The following is a 26,422-nucleotide window of genomic DNA, read 5'->3' on the forward strand; positions in this document are numbered from 1 at the left end:
ATTTCGAAATTCCGAGTTAATAAATATATTAAGACATTTTTGTTGTTTTCAGCTTAATTCTTCTGTTAGCAGCCTTTTTAACTGAGTGCAGAACGACTGACAAATTCCGCAATCAAGCGTGCCCTTCGTCTCGCCCCGTTGCACAATATATCAACAAGGAAAATATGGCCGAGAGCCTACGTGACGATACAAGCATAGGCCGTACTATCAGTAAGTGTGATGTTTGTGGAAGTGCTGTCAACCTAAAATTATGCGCGAGATGTAGGCTAGTAGCATACTGTTCTAAAGATCACCAGAAACAAGCTTGGCCGGATCACAAGGAATTCTGTAAGACTAAGAGATCAATGCAACGAACAGTCGCGAAAACTAGTGACGGTGCATATAGTACAAGAACGGCCGAATTAGATGATAAACTGTCTGTATTATCGATTGATTCTGGAGAAGCGTCGTCTGCTGTCACGTCACCACAGATACGTGATATGCAGCAGAGTAATGAATTAAAGAATGGTGCTTTTTACGATTTGTTTACAAATGGACCTGAAACTGCCATCGGAGCGTCACGTTCAGAATTCCATAAAGATGGAGAGCTACAGTTGGAAAACAACATTGTCAGTGACAGTCAAAGCGAAAGGACTGGTTTAAAAAGTGAGTGTGATACAGAAGTTAAAGTAGACAATGACATTATAACTGAAAGTGGAAGTTCAGAAAAGTTTATTCTTGAAACAGAGGAATCTGTACTCCACGCTCCAGATTACTCCCAGCACCCCGAGAGTCGAGCTGACAGTAAAACTGACAGTAAAAAGATGCCATATCTTAGTGTGATAGAAGGCAGAAATAAGACCCTTGGTGATTATGTTATTAAATGTCTCAATTCTTATGGGATTTGTGTCCTAGACAACTTCTTAGGTGAGTCAAAAGGAACAGATATTTTGGACGAAGTGATAGATATGCATGAACAAGGAGAATTAACACGCGGGCAGCTAGTGAACACAAATTCTCCAGGAAGTGAAGTTAGGGGGGATGTTATTACATGGGTTGATGGGACAGAAGTTGGTTGCAGTAATGTTAATTTTCTTGTTTCATCAATTGACGCTATAATGTTACATTGCCAGAGGTCTCTTGGACATTATCATATCAAAGGAAGATCAAAGGTAATAAAATGAAGAGAGCACTGTTGGATTATAATTTATTGCAGTCATCGCTATTGGAATGAATTTTGAAGTATAAATCACTATCCTTACTATATTAACTTCCAGTTTTTAATATACCCGAGAAGAAAATTTATGAGAATGCTGTTCAGGGTTGACAAAGTATTACCAGGCTTTTCTTTGAGATGGGTAATACTGCAGCAATTATTTTGGTCACTTTGGGAAAAGGTCTGGTACCGACTGAATTGGGAAAAATCGCTGCATTTTTTTCTCAATTTGGGAATCAACAGTAAGAAAATCCCCAGATAGGCCTGTACTTCTCATAAATTGCTAGCAATCATTAATATTGGCAAAGGTAAGTTCTGTTTTGCATACAAGTCAATAAATTATAAAACCACTTAGCAATATGACCATTTTCCTTTGTCTTTTTGGGATTTTTTAAATAGAAGTAGGGGAAAAGGTCCTTTTTATGGGTACTTTATAAAGAAGGGAAAAAGTTGCTGATACTGGGCAATAGAAATGTTTAAGGGATAGACCTTGTTTTCATATTATTTATACATTTTTAAATGTAAAACAAAGAGTTCTTGCAGGTGATCAAAATCTTGTTAGGACAGCCGCAGTTCGTCATGAAATTTCTTCCATTCTGTATAGCAGAAAACAAGTTTTGAACATTTTTTAATGCCTACTTTTATTTCTGAGTTTTGTTTGAATCAGTCCAAAGTTTGAGAAAGACTGTACAATGTCAAGTTTTTTAATTCAACTGCATACTGTTATGCCAGCTACTAGCTAAATGGTAGTGATAGAGTGGACAGTGGTTTTGCAAAATAGACTTCACATACATGTACATACAAAATGAAGTTCAATTTTGTTAATTACCCTGGCTTTAATTTCAATGATAGGGGTATTTTTAAAATAGATATGATAGATAAGACTAAGAGTGAAATTTATAATATGTTGGTTATTTTCATCATCAATCTCACAATTATTTAAGACTGCATCTCGAAATGGACATTTTTGCTAAATCAACAAAATTGATTTTATTACGTAAGTTACGGGTTTAATTTTATGATTTCAGTAGTTTCATATAAAAATTAAAGAGACAGTAATTTTTAGGCCGTTTTTCCCCTGTCCAAAAAGTATGTTATTTTCCGCTATTTCTGAAAAAAAAAAAACACATGATAATGTAAACTGTATTATTTAAAACAAGAGACAAGTGCTTTTAAATCATTTTCTTTTTTAGTGTAACATATTTATGAAAAATATTGCTTTTATCACGACGCATTTTCCCCTATTTTAGTGGTTTCCCCTCCTTACGGGCCCCGCCACCATTCCCCCAAAACTTCAAAAAACACGATTACATGCTGGGATTTACAGTCAACTTGTCCCCAGGTTAACTTTTGCACCCCACCCGCCACAATTTAAATTGTTCATTTTGACCACCTTCCTTGGTATTCTCATTTTTTAAAAACCGTTTCATTTAACTACACAAGAATATAATAAATAAATTACAATTTTGTGAACCTTACATAGCTTATTCCTAAAAGGATAATTTCTGCTTTTAATACTACATAAATTTAATTTTATAAATACCCGATTTTGTATAAAATATTAAATCCATAACCGTATTTCATTTTAATTTAAAGTTTGTTTCATAACCAAATGTATCATACACCTTGTGAGTTATCACAGGTGACAGCAGCATATTTGCCTTTCTCACCTTATATCAAGTACAATGAGAAGTAAGTTTAACATAAATAATAGTTGTTTTTAACCCTTAACCTGCTAAATTGCAGCGTTCCCACTGGCATTTAAAGTTGGGGGTGAAAACTGAGTTTTTCTTGCACTTTTGCACCCCCTCACTATGAGATATATAACAGCTGTCTCCAAAACTGGGGGTATAAAGTTCCATTCTGGGGATGAAAACCCCCCATTTGGGGGTTTCTGGGAACACTGAATTGCTATAATGAAATTGTCCATCTTTCAATTTGGACAGTATCATTGACTGTTAAAAGGGGTCCATACCAAAAAGATATTGACTGAATGGCGAACAGTGCAGGTTGATCATGATCTGTACTGGTCGCAATGGCAACGTCGCAACGGTCGTATCCAGCTGCTTCCAGCATGATAAGGGTGAAGAACTTTTTTTATTTCACGTTTTATTCTTGGGCATATGAGTACATTTAATATTCAATCCTTTGAAATACTAGACCACCCACCAGTAAATTAATACTATGACCATTGTTTGCTACTCTGTGCGTCTGCTCCTTCCTTGTAATTTTTGGTCCAGTGACATGCAAGCACCATTTCTTCACCGGACATTATGTATGGTTCAACATTGACATTCAATGCTTTATTCAGTACATATATTATATTAATGTACATATGATTTGGCAAAGTATGACTGTAGTGGCAAAATTTTGTAATATTTAAATGATAGGGATAGTGTTATTTTACAAAACAATTTAGTACCAACTCCTCAGAACAGTTTCATTTACTTTACATATCTATAACTGTATCATGACTTCAGATATATAAAAAAAATCCAAACAAAATAAAAATAAATTCACTGAGGGTTACTATTAGATACATTTGTAATTGGTATAGATTTGTTATTCTGAGTGGAAATTAATTTAGAATGACAATTAGAAATTGCATATTATATTTAATAAATATAAATTATATAGTATAAAGTGTAGAGTGATGATTTACATGTAATCATATGACACTGATAAATACATCAGCCCCCACAAAAAAGACAAGAAAAAATATGCTGTGGCCAGTATGCCTAGCAGGTAGTCTTATTTGAAGTTTATACATTGATTTGATACCTAAGAAAACAAATTTTATAATATACTTTTAGTAATATTTTCTTTCTGTTTTCACTTACTGGGTACTAGCAGCAATATTCCACCTCTTATTCTTACCACTAAGTTTTCATAAATTGTCTGTTCTACTTATACTGTATTTTTCGGTGGAGCACTACAACAACCTTATTTTGTTTAAAAGTTTTGAAAATAATGATTTAAAAAGGAAAAAAGTAGAAGTTGAACTGTATTTTGAGTATAAACCAGTGTAAACTCTAGCACAAAATAAATTGATACATTATACATTTTTGCACTAAAATAGTCGGATGCAAATTTTTGAAATCTTTAGATATGTAAATTAAATCTAAGACAGGTTTATGTCCACTTCTGTAGTATTAGAATGACATTATGTAGAATATATATCAAATACAGAACATAAAAATCTGTCAGAAATTATTTCTGTTACCATTTAAAAGATGTTGCAAGGACCCAGAAAAATTAAATGTATATTTTTTAGCAGTTTCGAAAACTCACACTAAGTTTTTTCAAGGTTTGTATCTATTTGTTTTAAATCTACTTATAAATTCTTGGTAAAAAATCTTAAATTACAGGTAGATATGTTATGACTTTTGTGGGAACACAGTTTCAGTGAATCCAGATGACTTTTTAAAACGATTCAGAAATTTCTTTTAGAATAACAAATTTTGTTGTTATCACTATTTTTAAAATAACTTACAGATATTATATTGCTCTCCTTGTTGATTTAGATATAAAAAAAAACCATCATAATTTGAAAGCAGTTGGATTTTCTTTTGTTTGTATTTGCATTTAATTTTATTTATTAATTTAATTCATGAAATGTATTGTCAATGTCAGAGCATAACACATCTTCACTTAGTGTTTAATGTAATAATTTAGAAAGCTTGACACAGTTAAATACAACAATTTAAATATCAAATTTTAATGTTCCCAACCTAAGACACACTAGGCTATATGATCCTTTAAATTCAGTCAATTAGTTGATGTCTGGAGTAATTAAGATCATCCCACACACTTAGCTCAATAGGGAAAGCGTAGATCTATGGATTTTCGGATTGTGAGTTTGATTCGAGGGCAAGGCATAATGTTCTCTGTGATAATTTGGTCTGGTTTCATTGGTCCACCAGCTCTGATCCAAGAGAAGTTGGAGATAAGTTGGCAGTTACTTGTCAGAACAGATTGGCACTGGTATAGAATCCAAGAACGCAGGTTGGGATAACTACCCGCCATTACATAACTGAAATTCTTTTGAAAAATGGTACTAAACCCAAAACAAACAAATCTCTTTCTACTGCAAAAGCTGTAACTAAAACCCTTGAAAGTCTCAATTTTTGACACAATTTTTGAATACTATATGAGTTCAAGAAATTGACTTTAAACTTTATTTGTCTTATTTTATGAGTGTAAAGTTGCAAAAAAAGATATATTGTACTCATTATGATATGGTATCGGCTTAAACATACTCACTCAGGTTTTAATTTTAAGATAACTAGAACAAAATTTAGAACCGTAAGTAAAAATTAAGAACAAAATTTAGAATCTTACCTATACCATTAAGTGCAATGATCAGGATTCAAATCTATAATCGAGACTTGACTGACCTCTGCAAACTTGATGCGAACCCAGAAATAAAAATTAATGCAAAGACATGACAGTGATACCAAAAGCCTGTTAGATTTATCGTACCAGCAACATCAAATTGTTTTCTCATCTTATCCTGTGTTAATATTAAAACTGGAAGTTACTGAAAGAATGGTGAATTAAGTGTGTGTACATAGGAAATTTATAAGTTTGAACGGCCATTTTTGGTTGCCATTAGCGGACCTGTGAGAATCAAAGCCCCTTAAAAGTTTACATTTCTAGCAGACTTAGAAATTTGGATAGTTACAGTTTTGGTGGCCGGGTCGGTAGGAGCGCAGCAAACAAACTTTTTTATATATTACATGTATTCTTAATCCTAGAGTGTGAGAATTGTGGGTACACTGATAAGTCAGGTCTCTACCAAATTTTTTTTTCAATTGCTACCTTTTTGTTGACTTGTGAAATTTTTTACTAAGTGTAGAAAGCCAGTTGAAAGAATAAATATTGCATAAAATATATGCTTTGTTTCAGTATAATGTTATGGCAAATTATGTTACAAGACAAAGATGTGTTCTTGTCACCAGCAATAAATGATCTTTCTTTTTTGGTAAAGCAGTTTTTGATACTTGCTAGTTGTTGACACTGTACAGACTTGTTTATGATTTCAAATGTTATTTATTTTTGTAGGCTATGGTCGCAGCGTATCCTGGTAAATCAACTCGTTTTCTCCGCCATGTTGATAATCCAAGTGGCGATGGTCGGTGTGTTACATGTATATATTACCTCAATAAAACCTGGAATTCAAAGGTAAGTGCTTAAGAATGTAAAATATAAGGATTGAATGTTATATTTTGTGTGTTTAGCAGGTGCAAACCACATTGGGACTATTTGCAAATCATTAAAGAATTGCTACCACAATTCACGGATTGTAAAGAAGTCCAATGTGGTTTACCCATCCAAATGCACAAAAAAAACCCGTTTAATTCTTAATTGATAGATTATGTTGCAGGTGAGGTAATTAGTCACCTTCTAGTAAGGGACCCTGTATTGCATGTCAATACCTCATTCACTTGTTACCTTTTGCATGAGAAGTTTATGTACGAATTATGTCTACTGTAATTTCATAGAAGACATTATTTTATAAAGATTTTGTCCAGTAGTCTATCGGTTCAACTGACTGCTTCTGTCTGCAACTTTATCTAGTTGGCTCAAGGTCACGGTCATATGGTTAGGTTGAGGTCATGATATAAATGGTCTGTATGTTTTTACCTATTATTTTGAAATAATTTGACACCAATGTTTGCCAAGATAACAAGCAGTATTAAATTTCTAATAGGTAGTGAGATATAACAGTATTACTGGTAGTCATCACGCATTGGGTGGTATTTTGAAGTTCATACTCTGTTACACCAAGTCTCAACGTAAGCGTTGACCGGTGGTATAATTACGTGCGAGCAGGGCGCTTTTTGCGGCTGTTTTTATCGGTCAAGCTAATGTTTTTCTTCGCAGTTTTTTCATTTTTAAGGCTTTGTTATTGAGAATTGGCTGAGGATGACCTACAATGAACGCGCTTTGATGGGGATGTATAGAAATTTTCGTATCATTTGTATTTTTTTCTAACATTCAGGAAGTATTCACTAAAAAACACGTATTTGCCTACCGCCCCTTAGTTTTTTCGTTGTAAATGGATAAATTACTCTTAAAATGTCTCGTATTTTCATCATACCTGTGCGATATACCCACTTTTACAGATTGGTCACCGTTGTATGCAGTTTCGAAAATACTTAGCCCGGCAAAACCCAGTCGTCGGCGAAGGTTTTGTCTTACGTCCGTGTCGGTGGTACACCAAAATAAAAATGCATACGTACGAGCGGGTGGAATTTATGAAAAACGTTATTTTCTTGTTTTTTCAGGATCCGACCGTGGACAAAAGTCATTTTTATCAATATATAGACTACCATTTCATGTTTCTTCATTGTGTACAGTCATTTTAACATATTTAGGTTTCATACTTGAGGCCTATAGCTATGAATTACAAGAGGGGCGCAGTAGCTGTACAATGAATTAATTGTTTGCTTTTGTGTATAAATTATGACATTAATACATTGTCACACTATGATACGTCATTTTGATAATGACGCCAACATCTTAAAGTCAGACAGAGATATTTGAATTAAATTTATCTGTATTTGATTTTCAGTCATTTGCCATTTATCTAAGTAAAACCATCAAACTGAACGTGGCTGTGTCGTCCATACTGGACGACATGGAAGGCGTATTCGGTACAAGATGTAAAACATGTACATTTTGATTGCAATTAGATCTACCTGAGAGTGGGGAGGTTGTAGGGGCCCCATCCGTTAGGATGTCCAAATTACAAGTTTTATTTTTAGCTCACCTGTCACATAGTGACAAGGTGAGCTTTTGTGATCACGCAGCGTCCGTCGTCCGTCCGTCAGTTCATGCGTGCGTGCGTCCGTGCGTCCGTAAACTTTTGCTTGTGACCACTCTAGAGGTCACATTTTTTGTGGGATCTTTATGAAAGTTGGTCAGAATGTTCATCTTGATGATATCTAGATCAAGTTCGAAACTGGGTCACGTGCCTTCAAAAACTAGGTCAGTAGATCTAAAAATAGAAAAACCTTGTGACCTCTCTAGAGGCCATATATTTCAAAAGATCTTCATGAAAATTGGTCAGAATGTTCAACTTGATGATATCTAGGTCAAGTTCGAAACTGGGTAACGTGCCATCAAAAACTAGGTCAGTAGGTCTAAAAATAGAAAAACCTTGTGACCTCTCTAGAGGCCATATATTTCACAAGATCTTCATGAAAATTGGTCAGAACGTTCATCTTGATGATATCTAGGTCAAGTTTGAAACTGGGTCACGTGCCGTCAAAAACTAGGTCAGTAGGTCAAATAATAGAAAAACCTTGTGACCTCTCTAAAGGCCACATTTTTCATGGGATCTGTATGAAAGTTGGTCTGAATGTTTATCTTGATGATATCTAGGTCAAGTTCGAAACTGGGTCACGTGCGGTCAAAAACTAGGTCAGTAGGTCTTAAAAATAGAAAAACCTTGTGACCTCTCTAGAGGCCATATATTTCATGAGATCTTCATGAAAATTGGTCAGAATGTTCACCTTGATGATTTCTAGGTCAAGTTCGAAAGTGGGTCACGTGCCATCAAAAACTAGGTCAGTAGGTCAAATAATAGAAAAACCTTGTGACCTCTCTATAGGCCATATTTTTCATGGGATCTGTATGAAAGTTGGTCTGAATGTTCATCTTGATGATATCTAGGTCAATTTCGAAAGTGGGTCACGTGCCGTCAAAAACTAGGTCAGTAGGTCAAACAATAGAAAAACCTTGTGACCTCTCTAGAGGTCATATTTTTCATGGGATCTGTATGAAAGTTGGTCTGAATGTTCATCTTGATGATATCTAGGTCAAGTTCGAAACAGGGTCATGTGCGATCAAAAACTAGGTCAGTAGGTCTTAAAATAGAAAAACCTTGTGACCTCTCTAGAGGCCATACTTGTGAATGGATCTCCATAAAAATTGGTCAGAATGTTCACCTTGATGATATCTAGGTTAAGTTTGAAACTGGGTCACGTGCCTTAAAAAACTAGGTCAGTAGGTCAAATAATAAAAAAACCTTGTGACCTCTCTAGAGGCCATACTTTTCATGGGATCTGTATGAAAATTGGTCTGAATATTCATCTTAATGATATCTAGATCAAGTTTGAAACTGGGTCAACTGCGGTCAAAAACTAGGTCAGTAGGTCTAAAATTATTAAAATCTTTTGACCTCTCTAGAGGCCATATTTTTCAATGGATCTTCATGAAAATTGATCTGAATGTTCACCTTGATGATATCTAGGTCAGTTTCGAAACTGGGTCACGTGCGGTCAAAAACTAGGCCAGTAGGTATAAAAATAGAAAAACCTTGTGACCTCTCTAGAGGCCATATTTTTCATGAGATCATCATGAAAATTAGTGAGAATGTTCACCTTGATGATATCTAGGTAAAATTCAAAACAGGGTCACGTACCTTCGAAAACTAGGTCAATAGGTCAAATAATAGAAAAACCTTGTGACCTCTCTAGAGACCATATTTTTCAATGGATCTTCATGAAAATTGGTCAGAATTTTTATCTTGATAATATTTAGGTCAAGTTCAAAACTGGGTCACATGAGCTCAAAAACTAGGTCACTATGTCAACGTAGACAATGAACGTTTGTACAAGCATGGACACCGCGTCCTTCTAGAAAATACAAACTGGCAATAAGTAATGTTCATTTGTTTATGAGTGACCCTGCCAAATAGGAGTGACGTCATCATTTTAGTGGTGTTCTTTCTAATGAAATAACATTTAATACATGTATGTATATCAAAATTTTGTAAAATTATAAACGTTTAAAATAGGTCCCCCTTTTTCAGACACCTTTTATCAGATGCAGGACTTCAGTGTATTTATTTAATTTTGGGTCGTATATATAGTACTTCAGTTACTTTTCTCCCAAACGTTGTATTCTTTTCAACCCGGGACTTGGGACGTCAGAGTATTTTAGACACCAGAGATCAGGTATCAGATTCATTAAATCTGAGTCTTCGAACAAGCGATTGGTGAGAGTTACTTGATACTTTGCTTAAATAGGCCGACAGACATCCAAATATGCTTAAAGTTAAAAAAAGCAAAACAAAAAAAAACGGCAATGCCGTTTTAGAAACGTGCAAACATTTCCGAAATTGAGATATAGTAATATAGTACGTAATACAGTCAATCTAACACGAGCAGAATGCCTGTTTTGGTCAAAACTTGCACAAAAACAGGACAGAAATCCAGAAACAGTCACTTCAAACCAATTTGTCCCTTCAATAGTTTTTGTACTGTCAACTGCACGACCAAAAAACGAATGTGTCGATCTCACCTTACAACTGTGGCTATCGGAAGAGTATATCAGCAGTTTGATCAAATGGCAAATAAGCATGTACTTATATGTTGTTTTTTTTTTGAAGAAAACCCTCCAGTTTCTTTGTTTACATCGCCATTTCTGCCAAGATGACATTGAATTCTCGCTTAAAAACCCGAGAGACATTATATACGTCCGGCCCCCTCTCGACTGAAGATACATGTTGTAGTTAGTTTATTATCATTTACTTCAAAATATCTACATTACACTTCTTATACACATACATTTCATAAAATGCTATCCAAATGAAATAATTAGACGAGGTCTTATAAAAGTCAAACTATGGTCCTAACAGTATTTTCACATATTAAGCTGCGGTTTAACTGTACTGTAAGTGTACTAATAGTAGATGTAGAATTAATATACATGGGCAAACAATAGTCTGGCGTTCGCGAAAGAATACATTACTATTTGGTCATATAAACCTGCTAAATATTTTAAAATGACTGTTTACAATAATGAAAAACATGAAATATTAGTCTATATATTGATAAAAATGACCTTTGTCCACTGTCGGATCCTGAAAAATCAAGAATATAACGTTTTTCATAAATTCCACCCGCTCGTACGTATGCATTTTTATTTTGGCATACCACCGACTCGGACGTAAGACAAAACCTTCGCCGACGACCGGGTTTTTCCGGGCTAAGTATTTTTGAAACTGCATACAACGGTGACCAATCTGTTAAAGTGGGTATATCGCACAGTAATGATGAAAATACGAGACATTTTAAGAGTAATTTATCCATTTAAAACTAGAAAAACTAAGGGGCGGTAGGCAAATATGTGTTTTTTAGCGAATATTTCTTGAATGTTAGAAAAAAATACAAATGATATGAAAATTTCGATATATCCCCATCAAAGCGCGTTCATTGTAGGTCATCCTCGGCCAATTCCCAATAACAAAGCTTTAAAAACGAAAAAACTGCGAAGGAAAACATTAGCTTGACTAGTAAAAACAGCCGCAAAAAGCGCCCTGCTCGCACGTAATTATACCACCGGTCAACGCTTACGTTGAGACTCGGTGTGTTAGGTCGCTGTATTTTAAACTTCTGAATCCAAATAATCTCAAAACATAAACTATAAAAGTCACCATTTGATTTTCTAAGTTGTCATAAATGAAAGTCATGTTGTGGAAGAGACATATTGATCTAGTGCTGTCTGTATGAGTATGACACAAAATTTGTCCATGCTACTCCTCCATCAACAGGTGGATTTATACCAAATTTCACAAGTGATCACTGTCGCCAATTCTGTAATTTTCAGTGGAGATCTGGTCCTCGATTCATCAAATGTAATGATGTTTTGGTCGCTTCTTTTGTATAATTGGGCAGATATCCACCAACCTTACAGGAATGATCAGTGCCAAGCCAAGTTATGCATATTATAGGCATATCCTGGTTCAGTAATTTTTATTAGCCTGTGATTTGCCTTAGTTTATCTTGTCTTTGCAACTGCTGTGACACCACCAGGAGGAATTACCCCAAAATTTATAATCATTGCAGAGCCATGGGCATAATCCAGTTCAGTGAATTTCAGCAGTTTTTTGCCCTTTGTAAAAATTTGATATTTTGGCAACTTTTGTTATACCATTGGGTTGATATCCACCAAACCTTACAGAGTTATCAGTGCCAAGCCAGGTTATGCATATAGGACGGATCAGTCAAGTAACTACTATCACATTTATGACGATTTATCTATTTTTAGCTGTTTTGGTTAGTTTGGCTGATGTTAATAACTGAATATTACATGAAGTAAATGACTTCTTTAGAAGCACATGAGTTACCACCAAAATGGACATCAAACATGTAACAGTTCAAGTAAAATTACAGCAAGTACTGTACACCCACATCTGTTTCTCTTAGTTGCATTATGTTAACAGTACTCGGAAAGAATGTGGAAATCCCCTAAATTTATGCAATTATTCGTATCATGTTTTACGCAGTTACTGGTAGGCAACACATGAATGTTATTATTTTCTAGTTTGTGGAAAGTTGTTATATTTAGTTTTTTTTTATAGCTGATGTCGTAATTTATTTTATCTCGGCCAGAATTTTTGTTTTATTTTGAGATGTGAAACCAAAATTTGTAGTCCTGTTTGGCGCCATATAACCTATACTGTGTTGGTGCGCAGTAAAACCCAAATAAATAAATAATTTTTGTGTTTTGCTATTGGATAAACTATTAATTTTGTTTAACTGACCTGTATTGAAGTATTACCTTTAACATCACTGATGATCAGTAACAGATGTTTTTTAAACTTTTCTTTATTGTGGAAGCATTTAATTATTGGCATTAAATTTTGTGCTTTTTGTTTGTTTGTTTTGGGTTTAACGCCATTTTTCAACAGTATTTCAGTTATGTAACAGCGGGCAGTTAACCTAAAAAATTACTATTTTTGGGGGACATGATTATTTTTCATTTCAATATTTTTTCATCATTTGGATTTCATTTTGAAAATAAATTTGATACTAATGTGGAAGCATGCCTTTGGAATGAGCTGCTCAATTGGTTCAGTAGGGACAGAACAATATCTTACCTGTAGGCTGTCATTCGGTTCAATGCACATTGAGAATATTTTATGTATTAATTTGACAGCAAGCATGCTTGGTTGGAGGAGCAAAACATATTAACAGCGCTCCTGTATTACTGTCTTTTTTTTTAAGGTTTGTTGAGAATACTTTAAGGCTAGTCTTAATTCTGAAGTCTGATTGAGAGGCCTCAGTGGCCGAATGGTTATGGTCGCAGTCTTCAAACAACTTGCCCCTAACCCATGTGGATTGAGCCTCGCTCGAGGCAGTGAATTCTCCATGAGAGGAAGTCATCCAGCTGGCTTACAGTAGGTGTGTGGTTGTACTCATGTGTCGGCTTGTGATGAAATAACGCATTGATGGGTACCTGGGGTCCTCTACCATCAAAATAAAATATCTGATTGGTCATTCGAATGATGTAAGGGTTCCTAATGGTTAAACTATTCATTTTTGTCTATAACCATTTAGACTAAACCTTTGAAAGTACTGTATATGTCATAGTCAGGTGTATGTATTTCATGATGATTTGACATGCCTAAAATATCATGTCCCCCTTAGAATCCAGGAACACTGGGCTGGTTAACTACTGTCATGTAAATGCCATTTATATAATTAATTACAGAGATACTAGAGTATGTCCTTAAAACCATGCCAACAAACACTACTTAAATATCGTGTTTCTGCCATAAACTTTGGAAGACAACACTTAAATATGACTCTGCCATAAATTTTGGAAAGGTTTAGAAAATTTATGAATTCTAGCATAAATTTATGTTCATCGAAAGCATTTTTACGGTTTTCAAAAAATCACTGAAAACACATTTTGAGAAAAAAAGTCGTTGAATTTGTCTGCAGCCTGAGTGAAAGAAGAACATAACATTCCATTGGGCTTGACATTTAACATACGTTAATTTAAAATTTAATACATGTCAGTTTGATGTGTGTCCTGTAACTGTAATAACAGCTTGTGTTATGGTAATATTAGAATCTTAAATATGCTCAGGTATTTGCCTTATCTGCTACAAGTACTTCAATGTGCTAATCAATATACCCTGGTCACATATCTTTTATAGACTTCGTCACGTATGTTCTTAGAAGAATTTGAAGAGCTGTTCTCGGAATGAGCGTAATTTGTTTATGTAAATGTTTTGAATAAAACGATCGTTAATTAGATTATCAGCCCACCCTTTACTTTAAAATGTAGGTAGAGAACAATGAAAGGAAATGAGTAACAGGTTTTATCCTATGGTGACCAAGTGTGTTCTCCACTCGGATTCATTTTGGGAAGTTGACATGTACTTGCAGTCAGAACAGGTCTGTACTGGTACAGAATTAATGCAGGCACATTGGTTAGGTTAAATTGATCGCTGTTGCGTATGGTATGCATATAGGGTTTTTCTCGGCTGTTTTCGAGAAATCAGCCCCATTTCACTTTCAAAACGGGATGTTTTTTCCTCCATTTATCACAAAAATTCCCCATCTGAAAAATTGATAATGTATTAATTTTTTTTACATTTTCGAATTAAACAACAAGACAGTGAGCTTTGAAGTCATTTTCTTCTGGAGTGTAACATATCATATTCAAAACAACCTGTTTTTCCCACCTACTTTAATTGTTGCTACACAGTTTTCCCTTCATAAGATGTCCCTGCCACCATTACCTCCCCCCGCCACCACACACCTCCCACATAACCACTGCATGACTGTAGCACTATGAAGTCATTTATTTTCTTTTGTATGAAAGTTTGTGATTTTGGCCAAAATGGCTCTTTCAGTGGGATATGAATTTGAAGATTTAAAATGTTGAACATGAAATGAGTAGGAATTTTACTTGTTCATTGCACAGATGCTTGAAAACATAATCAAATATTTTACTTTCATTGGGATTTGGTTTTGTGGATTGAATTAAGTGCAGAATCCAAGAAACTTACTGGTGCATGAATCTTATGATTTCGCAGTAGATGAAAAAGGAAGTTAAAACGAACTGTCAGGTTACCACATGTTACAGTTTGAAAATAAAATCCGGGGAAACACCGTTTTTGTCCATATTGTGGTATGAAGAGTTGTGTAATTATGTTTTGCGACTTGTCTTCACTGTTTCTTCTCTCAGCATTCCTTAGGTTTTTTTTAGAGATTAGTTTGTGTTATGTAAGAAACTGCTTAATGTTTTATTATTAGTTCTGCATGTTTCGATTAGAGGGAAAGAGGGGACTAGTTTTGCATACAATTTATGATGTGTAAAAATAAGACAGTTTGGGAAAATCCATTGTCTTAATGACAGAGGCCAGCTAGGGCATAATAGACACTTTGGTTTGTTTGGGGAGCCCAGTCCATGCTTTTAGCAGACATGTTCTTTGGAATTATATTGAAATATTGATCTAAGTCTGCTTACCGAGGGAGAGACCTGAGCTGAAAGAAGGCATTTCATGCATGCATGCAGAGAGACTTTGAATTCTTACAACATTCTCCAAAGGTTTATTACTACTTGCCATATCCCTTGATATTTATGGCATGTTTGAAGTACAAAAAAAATCCACTTTATGGAAGTAAATTATGTAGGGTTATGCCTAGCTACACAACTGATTGATAAGAAAATTGGCTGAACTTTTTTTCTCTGTCAGCCTGGGTTTATGTCTGATCAGAATGAAGTATGGTATATGAATTGTGTGAAGGGTCCTTTGTGATAGAGGTTTTATATTTGATGGCTGGAGGTGTTATATGCATTCATCACTGCTAGCCGGAGAAGAATGCTTCATTACATTGAGCCATGGGATTGCGGAGGAATTTGTGACATGAGAAATTTCATTTCAGAAAAGCTAATAAGTCATAATTCATAATTAGCTGGTTGTATCACTTTGGCTCTTACAAAGACTAAAATTTAAAAAAAAATGAAATTTAGTTATTGACTCTAGCCCCAATAAAAAAGATCTGTCAGACTTATAACATTGTATGTTTTCAGGAGGACGGTGGATTGTTGCGGATATTTCCACAGGGCAGTAACCGTGTGGCTAATGTTGAGCCAAAATTTGACAGGCTGTTGTTTTTCTGGTCAGATAGAAGGAATCCTCATGAAGTTTTACCAGCTTACAGAACAAGGTAAGTAATTTTTTGTTGCCTTCTGTATATATTTCTGTAAGGGCCTCTGGGCCAAGTGGTTTAAGTCACTGATTTTGAATCAGTTGCCCATCATTTCTTTGTTGTAACTATTTATTCTTGGGTCCTCATGTCTGTAACCATCAAGCTTGATAGTCCTACAAATGTACCCATTCAAAATAATGTCCTGAGAGGCATAAAGGGTCTTCCTTCATTAAAACTGGAACAAAAAAAAGAGGTATATCAGTGGAAATATGTGAGGCAAAAATATGTAGGAGACATTTATTAACAGATAAAACTACCTGACTTTCAACCACTCCGCTCTGACTCAGTATACAAATTCTTTTAGGTTGTATAACAATTGAAATATTTTTTTTTATTTCAGTGACATTGTCAAAATAAATGTCATATGATGCTAATGTCAGACCAAGGTCGATATTCATTGAAATGCTATTTTCACACATGCATATCCATTTTTTGCCTAGATTTTGTGTAATAGCTTTCAAAATAGGTTAAAAGCATAAGTTGCAAAGATTATACATAAATACAGGGAGTGTAAATTCCTAACTGATTGTTAGATACAGTAAAGTACAATACTGATACATTTTATATTTACAGGTATGCAATCACAGTCTGGTACTACGATGAACAGGAGAGAAGAAGAGCAGTGAAGAAATTCAAAAGTATGTGTCTGTTTTAAATATACTATAGTAAATGAACCTCTGAAAAAGCTTGTCACAAGTAGTGTACATGATATTCTTAAAAGAGCTTAATATCAGTTTGGAATTCGATAATTTACATCAGTTACATGAATTGACTGCTTTCTTAGTTTTAAACCTGGCCCCATAGTCTCATAATACAACCATGCTGTTGAAAATTTAAAATATACTCTTGGAATTGATCAGTCATGTGTTAGAATTTTTAGATTAGTCTCCGTAACCTTTGAGCCTGTAGTTGAACCAGATGAAAGGATTGTTGAGTGTTTAGTGGAGTCAGATGAAAGGACAAGTTGGTAGTTGAATCAGATGAAGGGATGAGCTTGTAGTCAAGTCAGATGAAAGGAAGTGTATGAAGTAGAGTCAGAAGTGACGAGTTTACAATAGAACCAGATGAAAGGATGAGCCTGTAGTCAAGTTATATTAAAGAATGAGCTTGTAGTCAAGTCAGATGAAAGGATGAGCTGGGTGATGTCATGTGACAGGATGAGCTGGTAGTAAAGTCAGATGAAAGGATGAGCTGGTAGTAAAGTCAGAAAAAGGTTGAGCTGGTAGTCAAGTCAGATGAAAGGATGAGGCTGGTAGTTGAGTCAGATAAAAAGATGAGCTTGTAGTTGAGTCGTATGAAAGAATGAGCTTGTAGTCAAGTCATATGAAAAGGATGAGCTTGTAGTCAAGTCATATGAAAGGATGACCTTGTAGTTGAGTCAGGTGAAAGGATGACTTTGTAGTCAAGTCAGATGAAAGGACGAGCTTGTATTAGAGCCAGATGAAAGGACGAGTTTTGTAGTGGAGTCATATGAAAGGATGAGCTTGTAGTCGAGTCAGATTAAAGGATGAGCTTGTATTGGAGCAAGATGAAAGGATGAGCTTTGTAGTGGAGTCAGATGAGAGGATGAGCTTGTAGTCAAGTCAGATGAAAGGATGAGCTTTGTAGTGGAGTCAGATGAAAGGTTGAGCTTGTAGTCAAGTCAGATGAAAGGATGAGCTTGTAGTCGAGTCAGATGAAAGGATGACCTTGTAGTCAAGTCAGATGAAAGGATGAGCTTTGTATTGGAGCCAGATGAAAGGATGAGCTTTGTAGTGGAGTCAGATGAAAGGATGAGCTTTGTAGTGGAGTCATATGAAAGGATGTGCTTGTAGTCAAGTCAGATAAAAGGATGAGCTTTGTATTGGAGCCAGATGAAAGGATGAGCTTTGTAGTGGAGTCTGATGAAAGGATGAGCTTTGTAGTGGAGTCATATGAAAGGATGTGCTTGTAGTCAAGTCAGATGAAAGGATGAGCTTGTAGTCAAGTCAGATGAAGGGTGAGCTTGTAGTCAAGTGAGGTGAAAGTGTAGTCGAGTCAGATGAAAGGATGACCTTGTAGTCGAGTCAGATGAAAAGATGAGCTTGTATTGGGGCCAGATGAAAGGAGGAGCTTTGTAGTGGAGTCAGATGAAAGGATGAGCTTGTGGTCAAGTCAGATGAAAGGATGAGTTTTGTATTGGAGCCAGATGAAAGGATGAGCTTTGTAGTGGAGTCAGATGAAAGGATGAGGTTGTAGTCAAGTCAGATGAAAGGATGAGCTTGTAGTCAATTAAGATGAAGGGTGAGCTTGTAGTCAGGTCAGATGAAAGGATGAACTTGTATTCGAGTCAGATGAAAGGATGAGCTTGTATTGGAGACAGATGAAAGGATGAGCGTGTAGTCAAGTCAGATGAAGGGTGAACTTGTAGTCAAGTCAGATGAAAGGATGAACTTGTAGTCGAGTCAGATGAAAGGATGACCTTGTAGTCGAGTCAGATTAAAGGATGAGCTTGTATTGGAGCCAGATGAAAGAATGAGCTTTGTATTGGAGCCAGATGAAAGAATGAGCTTTGTAGTGGAGTCAGATGAAAAGATGAGCTTGTAGTCAAGTCAGATGAAAGGATGAGCTTGTAGTCAAGTCAGATAAAAGGATGAGCTTTGTAGTGGAGTCAGATGAAAAGATGAGCTTGTAGTCAAGTCAGATGAAAGGATGAGCTTGTAGTCAAGTCAGATGAAGGGTGAGCTTGTAGTCAAGTCAGATGAAAGGATGAACTTGTAGTCGAGTCAGATGAAAGGATGACCTTGTAGTCGAGTCAGATGAAAGGATGACCTTGTAGTCGAGTCAGATTAAAGGATGAGCTTGTATTGGAGCCAGATGAAAGGATGAGCTTTGTAGTCGAGTCAGATGAAAGGATGAGCTTGTAGTCAAGTCAGATGAAAGGATGACCTTGTAGTCGAGTCAGATGAAAGGATGACCTTGTAGTCGAGTCAGATTAAAGGATGAGCTTGTAGTCGAGTCAGATGAAAGGATGAACTTGTAGTCGAGTCCGATGAAAAGATGAACTTGTAGTCGAGTCCGATGAAAGGATGACCTTGTAGTCGAGTCAGATGAAAGGATGAACTTGTAGTCGAGTCAGATGAAAGGATGAGCTTTGTAGTCGAGTCAGATGAAAGGATGATCTTGTAGTCGAGTCAGATTAAAGGATGAGCTTGTATTTGAGTCAGATGAAAGGATGAGCTTGTAATGGAGTCAGATGAAAGGATGAGCTTGTAGTCGAGTCAGATGAAAGGATGAGCTTGTATTGGAGCCAGATGAAAGGATTGTCAAAACTACTTCCTCTAGGGTAGGAGAACTGTGCTGGTACTAACACTTCCTGTATTGTACTCATAATACATCTTAATATAATAACAGATAATCATCTAATAACAGATTATGACTTTGGTCTATTTCAGGGGTTGGAGGCACAGAGGTTAAGCAAAAGGAGGTTATTCCTCTTGTTGGTGGAGTAAACGATGATCTATGAAGATCTAGCCTGCTACCAGGAGACAGCTACAAGTTGTGTGATGCAACACACAAATCTGGTTCAGTGCTTTAGAAGCTGAGTGGAATGGACTACAGTATTACTGATTGGTTATGTTGTTATAAACAGTGAAAAACATTGTTATCAACTTCACACTAGTCGGAATGGAGTAACTTAATTTATTAGAGAAATTATTCTAAAATAGATGAATTACTTTTTTGGACACATGAAACTCCTACAATATACTAGGGTTATTATTGTTCAGGGCTCCAGATAAGATGCGTATTAGCATAAATTACGCTTTGAAATAATGCATATACGCATGTTTGATAGTTTTTAAGCGTATAAAAACATATATGAAATAACAGAAACGCATGCAATGACTTTTTATTGGCGTAAACAAACTCTGAATCGTCCGGATGCTTTATGTAACAGAGCACAGTCGGCATTAATTCTCCCACATTGAACGTACACACGCATTGAATGGTACTCTAATAACCTAGGTTAAACTATTTTTTACACTCAATGTCTGCGTATATCAAATAGTTGGGAATTAATATTGATGGTACGGGCGGTGTCGATTTAAAATATCAACTTCCGGTGCGGAATAAATAAAAATGTCCCTTTTCTAAGAATGTATAAGTGAACAAACACTCTACGCATTCTTTAAACCAACAAAACTGATCCCCAAAACATAGCTAAAGGTATATTGAATATTCTATTTATTCGGTAGCGAGTGAGAAGCCAAAGCAAAAAAAAAAAACAGACACATATCAAACAGGGAATGCCATGTACCAAAATCGCAGCCAAGGGAAAAAAAAGAAGCAAAAACTTAAATGGTGAATTGGAACTAAATTGCAAACAAATGCATGGGTGTTACACCCAATAAATATGTTATAAAACTGATTTCTGTTTTTTTTTTTCACATTTATAAATTTTCAGGAGTAAAATTACTTCTAGTCAATTTCAGACTTTACCATTTTACTCATTCACAAAAAATATGTTGAGTAAATACTCATTGGCCAAAAAAATTATCTGGAGCCCTGATTGTTGCATTGTGCATAAGGAAATAGTGACTTGTATTCACTGCTTTAAAATGTAGCGGAGGTAGAAGAGACTTGTCTCAAATTTAGTCTTCTTAGCTTGACTATTGGAGAATATTGAGAGCTGTTCTACTCACCCAGGCGTCAAACCTCGGGTTAAAGTTTTGCATGCAAGTTTATATCTTAGAAACCATTGCATGTCTTGGATTGAAACCTAATGAAAAACCAGGTTATATAACTCATGGTTGATTTAAGATCTTATTATGCCCTTTTTCAGTTTGGAAAATTTTGTTATAAGTTTTGATTTAAAAAAAGTATTTGACCATGAGTCATTAAACCTTTTAGAGTTATTATTCAGCATGTGGAATTGTTAGGGTTCTGTTTGGGATTTCATGCAGATAGATCAGAGTTATGGCCCATGATTTGACCAAAAACATGAAGGGAATAAAAATTTGTGTCGCACATGTCACCAAAAATGTTAGACATAGATCGATTGAACATTACAGGAATGCTTTCCAGCATTTGCAGTTGTACACACGTTTTTGTTTTCATTTCTGTCAGTCAGCCCTGAGTCATAGCCCTTGACTGTCAGAAATTATGCTTACAGGGCCTAAAAGTTTGTGTCACATGTATTTCTGTCATGAGACAGCTCTTGTTATTGCTTTAACTAATATATATATATAAACCTTTATAATCAGGGCTGTGAATGATATTTTCCATATATTAGTGTTCATAAAAGATACAAAACAGAAAACACAAAAGAAAAAAAAAAGAAAATATTTATTCTTAAATCTTTGTCTTGATATTCACAGCTTTGTTTAATTATATATTCCTACGTAAACTGGGCAGTCATGTTTTAAAGTACTTTCTGCACATGCAGGGCTGGAAGCTTTAGTGAGAATTCTTTGAATACTTTGTTGACTTAGGCTTTATCGATTTTAACCCATATCCTGCTGGACACGATTGGTTCTGCCTTTGTGACCAGTGTAGATCATGATCAGTCTGCACAATCGTGCAGTCTGATCATGATCTGTACTGTTCGCCATTCAGTCAGTGTATTTTTGGTAAGCACCCCTTTTAACAGTTAATGGTACTGTCCAAATTCAAAGATGGACAAGTTCATTATAGAAATGTAGCAGGGTAAGGGTTAATTCATTCATTGTAGAACAAATAGAATTTATGTGGAAACTTTATTTTCAATACACATATGTCACCCACATGTAATTATGAACATCTGTGATATAGCGCAGAAACACTGGGTGGTTTTAACAAATCTTGGCAGTCTAACATGAGAGGTGTCTATTGCAGAATTTGCAAAGATGTAGCTGTTATAATACAAGTCTGTATACTATTTTAAGTCATTCTAGAGCATATCAATTCAATTCAAATTTATTCAGGTATAAGATCATAAAACATTATATATTACTTATACAGTTAAATTACATGTATCAGTATGTTTAGAATGCTTGGATTAAAGTTTTATAAAAATCTTAGTATAGATATGCTGGTTAATACATGAAAGATGATTTAGTCAAGTATATTTTATAATGTATGACATAGAAATGATATGATCGCCTGAGTGGACCCATTAAACTTATTTCCAATATAAAGTGCTGAAATTCTAAGAACTTTAGGTGGCCCCCTGTGACCCCTACCATATCTTTACCCTGTATGCACCGGGAGTCAATAATTGGCTTTTGGACACCTTTTAATTTTTCAATTGATTTTGCAATTTTTTGTTCACAACCCTGTATACTATACATGAGAACATTGAACTTTAGCCTGCTGGCGGCAAGTGATTCTGTCTTAGTGACCAATGCAGACAAAGATCAGTCTGCACATCTGTGCAGGCTGATAATGGTCTGAACTTTTTGCTATTCAGACTTTAAATTTTCAGTGAACATCCCTTTGAATAATAAGTGGCACTGCCCAAATTGAAAGATGGACCAGTCCACTTTAGAAATTTAGCAGGGTAAAGGTTAAACTCAGCTCTGTCCTATTTGTTGTCCAGACTACAAACAATGCAGCTTCATGAATTGTGTCAGTTATCTTACCTCACTCGAGATAGATGTGACTAAAATAATTACAGGTTATTAGCTTTGTATCGGGAAATATGCACGAGTTCTTCAGCGGAAATATTGCGCGACTAGGAGCGCAATATTCTTACGCTGAAGAATGAGTGCATATTTCCTGATGCAAAGATAATAACCTTTTTATTACATACGCATCTACACGTATAAATATTGTGTAAATATCATATATATGTTTAGTAGCATGAATAGGATTGACAGTACTGAACTAAATAGAAAAAATAGTGCAACAACACACACTGAATTACGCCACGCACCTGATATGAAATTTAGGCGTCAGTGTATGGAAAAATATTGACGTTTCCAGTACCAGTGTAACTTAACGGGGAATAGAAACAAATATGTAATAATCACTAGTTTTTACCTCAGTCATGATTCTAGTAATAATTTATATGCATCATTGACTTTATGTGTGCAGTCAAGGTCTATACTTTTATGCTCACAGTTGGGAAGCTTCAGGGCTAAATTTCATTGAATAATTGCCTGTGATGAATATTTGAAGGTTGTTTGGTTAAAGGTCAAGGTCATAGTAACCTAGAGACTGCTGATTCTAATGAGTAACAGAATGTGGGCCAAACTTCATATTTTAATTGACTGTGGTCTGTATTTAATCCTAATATTTAGGAAACAGTGGGGATGGGTGCAGGGGAGAGTGGTGGAAAGATCAGTATGTCAGAGGTCAAGTTCTTGGTGATGTTAAAGACTGAAAAAAAGTAACAGTAATTTGAGAATTTTTTTAGTGACATAAATGTCCGTAATATTGATCCATGTTTCTACTGATGATCCATGATGTTGGCTTATATGTTGTGCTTATGCAGAATTTTCAGATGTAATACAGTCTAAATTTCATGAAAGGATAAAAATGTTGAAATTATGTTACATGTATTTAGAAAATTTTGATCTTTTGGGAAAAGAAAAGTATGTTCCAATTGGAATTATAATTTAAGATCTAGACTCGAGAACACAAATTCAGGAAGTTTCTACTACTGCCTGTTTGTAGTTAAGAAAATGATGTACATTTGCATGCATTAATACGTATCATTTGATTCTTGAAACTTTTCTTACAGAATATTGGAATGAAACAACAGTTTTCTGTTTGCTTGTCTTCAGTATCATATGATTAAATATTGATTGTTAATTTTATGTGGGCTGTTTCCTGCCATGGATTCTTGTATAAACCTGTAGGTTTTTTTCTCCTTTCGATTAACAGGTCTGACAAAGGAACCCTTTTCGAAATGGGTCCAAAATTCCTGTTTGGAAGGAGACTAATTTTACCACCAAATGTGCTTGTCTTTTTTAATGCTATTGTATATTGTTCACTGTCTGATAGGATAAATGTATAGTATTACGATAATGTGGCATGTTGTTAAGTGCTTTTAAGTGCAAGTGTTTGTAGAAACTGTATCCCAGTTCATGAAATGAGCATATAATCAGTAATGATCTCAATGCTTGAAGTGTAGTCTTCATTTGTAGGTTATTAGATTGCTAGAAAAGTGCTTATTATTGTCTTAATTTGTTTGTATATTTTTCCTTGTGGAAGTAGTTCTCCGTATGAACCCGGAAAACAAAACAAAAGTATCGAATTATGAACTTAAGATTGTAAAAGTGTTTTTTTTTTGGAGGACAACCTTCCTTGAGATGTGTTGCTACCTCCACAGCTGAATGGTTTAAAATTACTGCCTTTACAACACTTGACCCTCAGTGCTGATGGCGGAAAATTTGGCTGTGGGATTTAGCTATCCAGTTGACTTGCTTCTACCAAGGTGTAACCTAAATATTTTTAATTAACCTAAATATTTTCAATTAACTTTTAAAACCCAATAATTAAAGTCTTTACAGTTTTACAAGGAGAGTGCCATGCTTTGTCACCCATTATCCTTAGACACCTGTTGATAATGAGTTTTGCACTTTCATGTATCTATAGATACTACATAAGAATTCATTTATTCGTTGTTCATTAATCTGTTAGCATTGTCCCAAAAAAACTTGGAATGCTATTTTCCACAGCAAAGTTTGAATTTTGTTCTGTTTAATCATCCACCGTTTTGCTAAAATCTGCTCAAATAGTTACAAGAGTGGTACAAATTCATTAAGGGGCCGAGTGGTTAAAGTCAGTGACTTTAAATCACTTGCCCCTCGTAGATGTGGGTTCAAGCCTCATTCAGGGCATAGAATTATTTTATGTGGGGAAAGCATCTAGCTGACTTTCAGAAGGTTGGTGGTTCTGTCTAGGTACCCACCCATGATCAAATGATGCAAGGAGGGTCACCTTGGGTTTTCTTCCACCATCAAAGCTGGAAAGTCGCCATATGACCTAAAATTGTGTCTGTATGACGTTAAACTCAACAAAACAAACAAACAAATTCATAAAGGTAAAATTTTCAGTGTGCTTCCTTTTCCATGATGATTGACCTTGACAGTTAAATTATATACAAAATGTGGTGGGATCTATTTATAACACTCATATGATCACCCAGGATATGAAAATTCGTAAAAAGGAAGTTACGACACTTCCATTTTATCATACTGTTATGGACAATGAGTTACTGTTGGAGCCCCCCTCCCCCCATACATACCCCCACTATTTGGTCACTATTGTTCTAGCATTTATTTATTGAAGATCCTTTAGTTAGATATATTGCTTGTTGGTAAATGTTATGTGTACTTAATGTTAGTCTATCATAACATTGTATAAATAATTTAGGCAAAATAAAATTTAATAAATTGCAAAGATTTCTTGTTGGTTTCTTGCTTTTTTTTGCTGAATCATTGCTAAATGATAGAGGATATTACATGAGTGTCTTGTCATATTGGATTTATTAAACGAGTTGAATAAAATAATAAAATGCGAGGCTCTGCCGAGCATTTTATCAATTTTATTCAACGTGTTTAATAAATTCAATGTGGAAAGTCACAAATGTAATATTCTTTTTATCACATGTTAGTTTTTCCTGTCGAAACATCAAAAATTCTACTTTCTTTTACTATATAAACAAGTCAATTTGACCAACGTCTCCTATACTATAAATGACGTCGACGTCAAAGCTTTATTACACTAGTGTATTATTTTTAGCTCGACTATACAAAGTACAAGGAGAGCTATCCTACTCGCCCCGGTGTTGGCGTCGGCGTCTTTCCGCGTCCCCACCTTGGTTAAAGTTTTGGTGCACTTTCTCTTTTTTCAACTTCTCTCTGTAATTACTTGATGGATTTGATTCAAACTTGAAATATTTATTCCTCATAATCATTCACATCATCTGACATAAAGGCCATACCTCTGGCACCAATATTTCATGAATTATCCCCCCTTTTCACTTAGATTTTCTGGTTAAAGTTTTGATGCACTTTCACTCTATCTCTGTTATTACTGAATGGATTTGATTCAAACTTAAAATAGTTGTTCAACATCATCAACCACATCATATGACACAAGGTGCATAACTCTGGCACCATTTTTTTCATGAATTATTCCCCCTTTTTACTTAGAATTTCAGGTTAAAGTTTGGTGCAGTTTCACTCTACCTCTGTTATTACTGAATGGATTTGATTCAAACTTAAAATAGTTGTTCAGCATCATCACCCACATCATA

General features: G+C 35.2%; 1 protein-coding gene across 1 annotated transcript; it reads left to right on the forward strand.

Annotated features, from left to right (window-relative positions):
• The first annotated feature begins 52 nt into the window (after nt 1–52).
• Nucleotides 53–25,568, forward strand: LOC123531899 (egl nine homolog 1-like). Its single transcript, XM_045313201.2, has 5 exons — nt 53–1,151; nt 6,260–6,379; nt 16,040–16,176; nt 16,792–16,856; nt 19,632–25,568. Exons 1-5 carry the CDS (start codon nt 165–167, stop codon nt 19,700–19,702), a joined length of 1,380 nt encoding a protein of 459 aa, XP_045169136.2. The 5' UTR covers nt 53–164; the 3' UTR covers nt 19,703–25,568.
• The last annotated feature ends 854 nt before the right edge of the window (nt 25,569–26,422 follow it).

Source organism: Mercenaria mercenaria, chromosome 1 (genome assembly GCF_021730395.1).
Source record: "Mercenaria mercenaria strain notata chromosome 1, MADL_Memer_1, whole genome shotgun sequence".
Taxonomy (NCBI): domain Eukaryota; kingdom Metazoa; phylum Mollusca; class Bivalvia; order Venerida; family Veneridae; genus Mercenaria; species Mercenaria mercenaria.

What these genes read in the sequence shown, in the direction of transcription:
- LOC123531899 (XM_045313201.2), top strand. Translation starts at nt 165, where the DNA reads ATGGCCGAGAGCCTACGTGACGATACAAGCATAGGCCGTACTATCAGT. An exon ending in ATATCAAAGGAAGATCAAAG is followed by an intron (nt 1,152 to 6,259) that starts GTAATAAAATGA and finishes TTATTTTTGTAG; the next exon opens with GCTATGGTCGCAGCGTATCC. An exon ending in AGCAGTGAAGAAATTCAAAA is followed by an intron (nt 16,857 to 19,631) that starts GTATGTGTCTGT and finishes GGTCTATTTCAG; the next exon opens with GGGTTGGAGGCACAGAGGTT.